Here is a 9,955-nt window from a genome sequence, read left to right on the forward strand (position 1 = left end):
TACCCTGTTACTGAATTTCTTGGATCTGTGAGTTTATAGTTTTCATCAATTAGGAAAATTTCAGACATGATTTCTTATATTGTCTTTGTCTCCCTTACCCAAACTTCTAGGAATCCAAATACAAGTACATTAGAGGACTTGATATTATCCCATAGGTGGCTGAGGCACTGCTGTATTTTTTTTCTTTTGGTGCTGTAGTAAGCTTCAAGTTCACTGATCTTTTTGGTTCTGCAGTGACCAATCTGGTACAATTCCATCTAGTCCTTCTCATCTAGCTAGTGACCAGAAGTAATCAAATAGCAGCAGTGATTTTTAAAAATAAATCTTAAACATACTTGAATTATTGGTTTAAATGTATTAATGACAAAATATTTAAGGGCTAGTAATTTAGAAATGTGTAAATAGTTTTTTCAATATTTTTACTGTCTATAAAATTAGTTTGTGTACAAGTAACATTAGAAATGATACTGAATATGACCCCAACAATGGGCTGTTGTAGTTTTTCTTATTTTGATCTCTTTTATAGAAGGTGATAACAATCTGTGGAAAATGCTTTATTGTATCATGCCAATATACTACAAGAAATATTTCAAATTAATATAAAAGTAAGCCACACACTTGACTAAGTGAAGATCAACTCATCCAAAAATTTCTTTCCTTAATTTTTCGTAGTAATTGCCAGAAGTCCGATAAGCTGATTTTTCCAAGAAAGATCATTCTAATAACTTTGAGTGTTCAATCCGTGCAATGGTCCAGTCAGGCTTTACTCCTTGTGTAAACTCCCTCTGAAATCTAGGGGAAAAAATTATAAATAATATGAATCTTAACATTAGTCCAAATACTTCTTGGGTAACTATATAATTTGCAAGTGTACATTAGAGACAGTTTTTAGCAACAGCTAATGGTTAATCATAAACAAACACCAAAACAAAAAAAGTTTAATTTACCAATTCAATCACAAAAAATATCCTCACAAAATTAGAACATACTTCCACTAAAATGAGTTTTTTTTTTTTTTTTTTGAGGTAGGCTCCACGCCCAGTGTGGAGCCCAACGTGGGGCTTGAATTCATGACTCTGAGATCAAGAACTAAGCTAAGATCAAGAATCAGCCACAATCGACTGAGCCACCCAGGTGCCCCTAAAATGAGTATTTTATTTATTTATTTATTTATTTATTTTAAACCAATTTTTTTTTTATTAAAGATTTTATTTATTTTTTGACAGAGAGAGACACAGCGAGAGAGGGAACACAAGCAGGGGGAGTGGGAGAGGGAGAAGCAGGCTTCCCGCAGAGCAGGGAGCCCGATGCGGGGCTCGATCCCAGGCCCCTGGGATCATGACCTGAGCCGAAGGCAGACGCTTAACGACTGAGCCACCCAGGCGCCCCTAAAATGAGTATTTTAATCAACTGATATATATTCCAACATCTGCTAGTCCTTAAGAGAAACTTGGATATTATTCTGCTGTCAAATACTAGCTATCAAAAATGCCTAATATGAGGAAAAATAAATTGGACTATGGTGATGGAAAGGGACTTCAGTGGAATTTGGTTTATAAACATTAGATCAATCTTGAAAATAACAGTGTTTATGAACTGTCCATGGTCTTAATAGGGAATATCAGAAGAAGCAGAGGTGAGTACTGATTATATTGTTCTTTAATTATAAATGGTGTCTTTAAAAGGAGATGATTCAGATTTTGTATAAATAAATACAAATAAAGCAAAATTAAAAAAAAAAAGCATAGTCTTTTCAAGAAAAGTGAAAAAATAAGGATACCTTTTACCTTAGTGAAACAGAATATATTTTCTTTCTTAGGTCATTTTGGGATTTGTTATTTTAAATCAAGTTTATATAGTTTTGGTAACATAATAGTGTTTTCTTTTAAATAACTATTAAATTATGTCTCCACTGACTTGCTTGATTGGTTCACTGTTCCAAATTTTATTAGCACAAAAATATATGATAGTGTCTCTTTTAAATAAGTTGCTAACCTACTAGATAGTAGCTCCTTATAGGCAGGAACCCTTCAATTTTGTATCTGAACCCCTACCAGAGTACCTGATAAATAGGAAATGATCAATAAATGTCTAGAGAGTGGATGGTCCTTGTGCCAACTGTGGCAAATTTTACTTTCCAAGGATGGTTATAACCATACGCTCCATCCCACCTGTTCTTCTGCAATGTGACCCTGCTATTGCCCCATAAAAAGGTGGAGTCTCTCCATGCCATTCAACTGTGTAGGTCCTAGGACTGCTTTGACAGGCAGACTAGGGTGGAAATGATGTTCCATTCCTGGGCAAAGCCCTTTAATGATCTAGCCAATGACCACATAAAACATGTGAATAGCCTGAGACCACCACAAACCCAAGCTGTGAAGAGAGGCCTTGGAGAATAAGACGTTCGGTGGAGAAGTCAAGGAGCACCAAGGGGGTGCATGTGTGAGTGACGAAGCCATTGTGGAAATGAATCCTCCAGGCCCTGCCACTGATGCCAAATGAAACCAAGAAAACCCCACAGCTGAGCCTTTCCAAAACTCCTGAGCAGTAAAACAGCAGACAAAAAAAGGACTGCTTGAAGTGACTGAGTTTGGGAGTGGTTTATAACGCAGCAATAGACAGCTCAAACATCCTTTAATTAAATTTGGCAATATTACCTCTTTCTAATTCCTGAACACTCCTGTTTCATGTCCAGTATGTCTTTATGACTTTCTCTCTTCTTAAATTTAACTTGTCAGATTTCAATCCTTCTCTTCCTAAAGCTCCCTTTAGTTTTCATACCTTCATACTTCCTTCATACTACCTTCCATTTTCTAGAGAAAGGAAACAATGAAATGAGATTAGACTTACTCATAGCTTGCACTAAGAAGCTGTTTAGTTTCCACGTTCTGATCCCCCAACTTAACCTGGAATACACTGGCTCCACTTAAAGTTTCACTGGGGATGTTGGCACTGGTTAGATACCAAAAGCACATCAGGATGTTAACAAACTTCCTTCCTTAGAGAAAAAAAACACACACACACATACAAATACAAATCACAATAATCTATCATCCATATATCCAAAATGAAATTAGAAATTGGCAGTAGCTACACAGTTGTGACAGATCATATTTTATACTTAGTCTAGTCTAGTAACATACTTATATTGATACCTTTTTATTTTTTAAAAATTCTTAGGGTTTATGAGGTATTTGCCTTCTCTGCATCTCAGAAAAAACAGTTATGATTTATTGAGCATGTACTATTTACCCTAATTCACTTTGCTATGTGCCTTGTGATTATCACAACGTCCTATGTTAAAATCAGGTAGTGACCATGATGCTGAGATGCAATCTGAAATATTAGGGGAGAAGAAAATATTTATCACTAAAAGTACCTATAGAAATGTTTCAAATTAACATGTGTATGAAAAATGTTTAACCATTAGAGAGCCCTATATCAGAACTGCCTTGGAAAGTATGTAAGCAAAGATCAGATCTCCTGTGTGCCTGGCACATAATACATTTGCGAATATTTGTAGAAGAAATAAATGAGTCAATACATTTTTAGGATATGCTACAGGGAAAATGTATGCATGGGACAAGGAGAAGAACCAGATAACCACTAAAGTTCCTTTCAACCTTTTTCATCGTCTCCAAACAAATCCAATTTGGGAGTTCCACAGTTAGTCTTACTTTCAAAAAAGTCTTTAACTGATATTATTTACTTTTTCTTTTACTCCTTACTCCTTCTATTTAACATACAGCTGGACGTTTAAAATGCTGAATTGTTTCCTTCAAGTTATGAAATCTGAAACACAAATATTTTCTGTTTGAGACATGATAGCAGCCTTAGACAATTTTCATCAACTTAAGTGACGATGCTGTCTCTTGTGAATGAAATAATAGTAGAGGAAGGTCCTAGATAGAAGGGTTTAAGTTATTATCATATCTCAACTCTCCCAGAGTTAGGTCTTGAAAGAATGAATGTATTATTTTCCCTGAAGTCTGCTTGTACCAACAAAACTCCACTATTTCATGATAATCCACTAGTTTAGCTTATCTGGGCAATTACATATCATTTAAAGTTGACTATGCTCTAGCATTACCTTTCTCATCATAGTAAATGGAGATGTCTCCTGTTGATGTGTATACAATTTCATCTATGTCAGCAGCAAGGGCATTTTTATGGTTGTCAGGTAGTGAAGTAACCTTTTCCTTCAATACATGGAGCACCTAAGTATGGTAAAAGCAAACCATAGTTCACCTGTTGAATTTTCAAAAGCCTTTCAAAAAGCAGATGAATTCTTTGCCTATTGTTAAATTTACTACCATATTTACTCATATTCAAAAGCAAGGCTGAAAGGCATCAAATTATTCAATAGGTAATTCCTAACAGAACATTCAGTATAAAGACAACTGAAAGAGACATCGTATTTACTTACTTATTCCTTAAGTAGCAAGTCATTCTATGCTTTTATATGACCCGAAGTACCCAAAAGTAAAGATACAGGGATTCTACTTTAGCTGATGGCACACACACTACTTTTATGCATGAATAAGGGTAACATATTATTCTACTGCAGGAGAATAAAACATCTATTTTTAAAGGAAAATTAAAAGTATACTTTACCTCTTTGGCCACAAGTTCTTCCAATAGATCAAATTTACATTGTGACAGTAACTTGGACACATGAGCAAAAGCCTTAAAAAAAAAAAAAAAAAGTGGAGAGAGGCTGGTAATCATTATTTCAAACACCATGCAAAATACCATACAATGTACAATGCTCATATTTAAATAGCTTAGTATCACAAAGACTATTTTATGATAAAGGCGATAAACAATGTCAAATACTATGATATCACTGTTAGGCATGACTCCTTCAAAGTTGGTTGGCTTTTCTCTTCTCATCTGGCCTTCCCACATTGACAATAGTGAGCTGACTGTCAATTATGTACCCACTCTCAGGACCGGGGAAAGGATGGAGTGTACACACACATCAGCTCCTCAATAAAAATCCTCCTTAGATTTCCTTTTAAAATAATTAAGTAATCATTGTTATTACCGTAATGACCATTATATGACACCCCCCTCTTAACCATGAACACAAAGAATTTGAGAAGCAGTGCAATCTAGATTGTACTGGGAGTCTGGAGATTTGGGTTGCAATCTGAACCTCATTAAGATTGGTAAGGCATGTTTGGAGAAGTGGGAGAAAAGATAACGAGTTGACAGTCTAAGTGGATGCCAACTTTGAAGTATGAGATCCCACTGTAAAGTAGGGGGCAACCAACTGCACTCTGCACTCCATATTCTTAGCAGTGAGAAATGAAACTGTTAGAAGACTCCACCTGTCTTCAAGGAGCTTTCAGGCTACTTGAGAAGGGAGGCAAGTAAACTGACAAGTTCAAGAATTATAACAGGGGTAGGAACAGGATGACCTGAGCAGAAGAGCCACTGAAGCCCAACTGGGAGCACCAGGGAGGTCCTCTTAAAGGAAGTGACATCTAAGATGAAGTCTGAAGAACTGGCAGGACAAGGAGGATGCACAGGCATGTCAGACAATTACTGTTTGGAATGGGATGTTATGGGATTAACAGTGTTTCCCCCAAATTCATATGCTGAAGCCCTAACTCCCAGTACCTCAGAAGGTGACTATATTTGGAGACAGGGTCTTTAAAAAGGTGATTAAGTAAGATGAGGGTGGGCCTTAATCCAATCTGACTAGTGTCTTTGTAAGAGGAAATTCTGACACACAAAGCACCAGGGGTACATACACACAGAGGAAAAGAACCCACATGAGGACACAAAAGACAGCCATTTGCAAGCAAAGAAGAGAGGCCTCAGAAGAAACCAAACCTGCCAATACCTGGATCTTGGACTTCCATCCTCCAAAACTGTGAGAAAATAAAGTTCTGTGGCTTCAGTAACCCAGACTGTGGTATTTTGTTATGCCAGCTCTGGCGAACTAGACAATAATAGAGTTGAATTTTGAGAAAATGCATATATCCAAACGGATTCAAGGACCCCTTGCAAACACTTTAGGGGCCCGAGGGTTCAGAGACATTATATATATTAATAAGCCTTCATGTGAGGAAGATGGGTGGTGTTTAGGTAAGAAGAAACAAAGACCACAGTGATCATGGTGAAACCCAACCATTACATTCTAGTTTGTATGAACAAGGTGTGATGTTTGGGGGGCCAAACAAAGATCCCACCTGAGCAAATTATCTGATAAGATAATAACGAACCATTAGGAGGCTGCTCTGACAAGGTTTTGATAATACAGGATTGTCTAACCCAAAGAGGCTTCTAGGAAATAGCCCTCTAAAACATGCAAGCAGGATACAGGAAAATAAACACTGTATGATTAATGTGGTTTGATGGCAGTTAACAGGGAAGATAGATCTATGCACATATCAATAGTGCGATACTGTGATAGAAGAAAATATACATTTGTTCTTCATTCTGATTCCTGGCCCCGTTCAACCATACCTGAGTTTAGGCTAATGAGGTGACTGCTGTCAGAAGAACCAACCATGTGATTAGAGGGTTGGAATTTTCAGCTCCACCCTCTAGACTTCAGGGAGGGTAGGGGGGGATGGGGATTGAATTAATCATCAATGGCCAATGATTTGATCCATCATGCCTACATAAAAACCCTAAACAAAGGGACTAGGAGAGCTTCCAGGCTGGTGAACATGTGGAGGTGCTGGGAAAATGGAGTGCCCAGAAAGCATGGAGGCTCCACACCCTTCCCACATCCTTTGCCCTATACATCTTTTCCATTTGGCTGTTCCTGAATTGTATCCTTTTTAATAAACTGGAAATACCAAGTAAAGTGCATTCCTAAGTTCTATGAGCTGTTCTAGCAAATTATCGAACTTGAGAAAGGAGATGTGGAAACCCCTAATGTATAACTGGCCAGTCAAATGGAGGCCCTGACTTGTGATTAGGAAGTGGAGGCAGTCATCTGGGACTGAGCCCTAACCTGTGGGGTCTGCATTAACTCCAGAGAGTTAGTGTCAGAACTGTTGTAGGATGCCCTGATGAGGCCTTGATGACATAGGAGTGTCTAACCTAGAGAGGCTTCTAGAAAATAGCCCTCTTGTTCATAGAAAAGGCTAAAACTTGCAAACAAGGTATGTAAGAAAACATACAGTATATGAAGAATGTGGTTTAATGGCAGTAATAGGGAAGATATCATATTATATGTTTTATGTACACATTAATGGAAAGCAGGGTCTGTGGCGCTAATAAAGCTTAGCATTGGACCACCTATTCACCCGGCTCATGTGATGCATAAAAGCTTGACTAGATTGTACTTAACCATCTCAATTTCTAGTGACTAGAGGACCAAGACTGCTTGTAGACTGGGTCACAGGACAGTGCTCACAATGCATCCTTGAGCCAACTGTTTTATCATCTGTAAAGGAGTTAGACTAGAATGATGATCCTTAAGATGCCTTTTTGCTTTCATGTTCTCTGATTAGAAAAAAATCTGAATGAACATGATCTAATGATAACTTGATATTCATAACCCAAGATAACATTTTATTGCTTGGAGGTTAGCTTAAGGAGAAAGGGCAAGTGAAGCCCATGAGAGTAGATAAACTAGCTAATGTTTCCACACCAGATTATTCCTAAACCCTAGAATTATACCCATGCAAAAAAAGATACAGTTGCATTAAGAGACCCAGTAGGGAGAAGGTTTTTTGGCCATGTTCTTTTAAATCTTAGGTCTTGAAGAACTGATTTGCTTGATATAAAAGGTACGTTAAGTAACCAATGGTTTTAGGGAATAGATAAATATTTGCCATGGATGACCCAACATTCCTTTTGAAAATCACAGTGGTTAAATGCACAAAAACTGACTTAGATTAGGCAAAAACTGTATACAGACTCTCTGATTAAGGGGTGGAGATATTACTTAATAGCAAGGGGGAGGGCTAAAACAGCTAACAGCTAGAGAAAGGATCAGAGAGTGGAAAAAGTGTTCCATGCTCCTCTGTGTTCAGAGGAAACGGGGCCTAAGGCCTGATTCCTGCCCATGGAGGGGAGAGGATTTCATTCCTTATTGACATAAAATGAGCTGGTACAGTCATATAATGTTATGAGGTAGACAAACTCGCATATCATGAGTGAGCATTGTGGATAGTAAAATCATGCCAATTTACCTCTGTATGGACAAAAGATTTTGAGAACTGACATGAGCAGAGGTTTACCTCTTACAATGCTATAAGTCAAGCTTGCCCTTTTCTTTTTAATTTTTTTATAAACACATAAAGCAGTCAAGAGTTGACTCAGGGAAGCAGGACACTGGACACTGGTTCCTACCAGTGTCCAATGTCAATCAATATTGACATTGATTATATAAAGCTGGAAACAATTTATGACTGACGGGTCACACAAATAAATATAAATGGCTGTGTTTACAGAAATAATCTGAAATAAACTAGGAATAGACATATCAATATCAGTATACAATCAGTATTGTGAAATGATTACACTAATAGCATAAGTTTAAGGTATATGGCAGTATGAACTGGGAAATAAACTATGACTTCTATTTATCAACAGTTCTGAAACGTTTGGGAATGATAAACTCTTGAAGGGATTCAAAAGAAATTTATAGATGGGCTTTCATCCTAGAAAAATGCATGTACACACAAAATCCGTAAATAATCTCAGGACCCAAAGTGACCATTGTGTGGCAAGGGTAAGGCAGGGTATTACCAGTCACTCGGAAAGAGACAGAATAGGCAGGAGGTCAGGGCTATGAATCACCAAAGGCTATTTCTCTAGGCGCAGGGTGCTGTGCACTTATCAGCGACCAAGCTGTCTCAGCAAATTCTTTGAAAGGGGAAAACTGCTTATCTCTAGGTTATTCTTTAAAGAGTATGATGGGGAAGGATTGGGGAGTAGGGAGATGGGCAAGGAAGCTCTACCAAATAGCTAGCAGGAAGTTTTGTTTTTCTACCAAAATTACATTATTGCCCTATGAAAATACTATCTTATTTACTCTTCAAAACAATCTTATCTACTCATTCATTTATTCAACAAACATTTGTGTAGTGCCTACTGCGTGCCAGGCAGTGTCTTCTTAATTTTGCAGAAAACCCCATTCAGAAAAGATAAAGCCATGCAGCTTTTAAGTGGCAGAAATGGGCTTTGAATCGAATCCATTTCTACCGGATTCAAAACCTGTAGAGCGGAAAAAGAAATTAGGGGACTTCACCCTGGTGTCTCAATCGGACCCCTCCTCCTCGGCGACCATGCAAACACAAGCAAAAACTTACTTTAAGTCAAGACGTAGCCAGAGGGCTCTGTGTCTGGGTCAGTACCCACTTTGGATAACTTGGGACGCAGGGAGGAAAACTCACCGCTAAACACTTCGCGCGTAACAGCTGAATGCATGAGAGGCTAAGTGGTCAACCCCACGTAAAATAAACAAACCTGCTTCGCTCCCTCAGAGAATTCTGCGATGCTGAACTCTTGGTCGAAATAGGCCCAGATTAGGAAGGCGTAAATTCGAGTCCGAACCCAGTTGATGGGGTTGGAGAATCCCAGAATGATCATCTTGGTTTTCTGGCGCTGCTGGGGCTGCTCCTCGGCGCTGTAGCGGCGCCGAGGGTAGACAGGGAAAGCAGAGAGGGCGGCGGGGAGTCCCGGAGGGCTGAGCAGGGGACGCTGCGGGCCCCGAGCGAGCAGCGCCGAGGCCCAGGTGACTCGAGGAAATGGGGCCGCTCCGGAGCCGAGGCGGCGGCGGCAGAAGCAGCAAAGTCCAGCCAACGGTGGCCTCCCCTCGGCTCCACCGGGAGTCCGGGGTCGAGCGGCCCCGCCGGACAGCGGCGGAGAGAGCAGCAAGCGGGGCAAAAGACGAACGGCCAGCGCCATTTTTACGACTTCTCACCCCAGTCCCTGTCTGTGCTGTGTCCAATGAAAGTCGGTGGGAAACCGGCAGAGCGGCATC

At 39.2% G+C, this 9,955-nt stretch overlaps 1 protein-coding gene across 2 annotated transcripts; it reads right to left on the minus strand.

Moving 5' to 3' along the window:
- Positions 1–402: 402 nt before the first annotated feature.
- On the minus strand, positions 403–9,915 carry MAIP1 (matrix AAA peptidase interacting protein 1). 2 transcript variants are annotated; one of them, XM_032405279.1, is made up of 5 exons: positions 9,439–9,915; positions 4,615–4,686; positions 4,091–4,217; positions 2,851–2,998; positions 403–792 (listed from the first exon to the last, which is right to left on the minus strand). In XM_032405279.1, the coding sequence occupies exons 1-5, from the start codon at positions 9,877–9,879 to the stop codon at positions 714–716; spliced, it is 867 nt and encodes a 288-aa protein (XP_032261170.1). In that variant the 5' UTR covers positions 9,880–9,915; the 3' UTR covers positions 403–713. The 2 variants fall into 2 exon arrangements, 1 of the variants encoding a protein (XP_032261170.1); XR_004299554.1 differs by lacking the exon at positions 2,851–2,998 and adding an exon at positions 2,658–2,813 and having other exon boundaries at positions 706–792.
- Positions 9,916–9,955: the final 40 nt, after the last annotated feature.

The sequence above is a fragment of the Phoca vitulina genome, unplaced genomic scaffold, assembly GCF_004348235.1.
Source record: "Phoca vitulina isolate PV1807 unplaced genomic scaffold, GSC_HSeal_1.0 scaffold1, whole genome shotgun sequence".
Taxonomy (NCBI): Eukaryota; Metazoa; Chordata; class Mammalia; order Carnivora; family Phocidae; genus Phoca; species Phoca vitulina.

What these genes read in the sequence shown, in the direction of transcription:
- MAIP1 (XM_032405279.1), bottom strand. Translation starts at nt 9,879, where the DNA reads ATGGCGCTGGCCGTTCGTCTTTTGCCCCGCTTGCTGCTCTCTCCGCCG. An exon ending in TCTCTGAGGGAGCGAAGCAG is followed by an intron (nt 4,687 to 9,438) that starts GTTTGTTTATTT and finishes TTTTTTTTTAAG; the next exon opens with GCTTTTGCTCATGTGTCCAA. An exon ending in AAGAACTTGTGGCCAAAGAG is followed by an intron (nt 4,218 to 4,614) that starts GTAAAGTATACT and finishes TACCATACTTAG; the next exon opens with GTGCTCCATGTATTGAAGGA.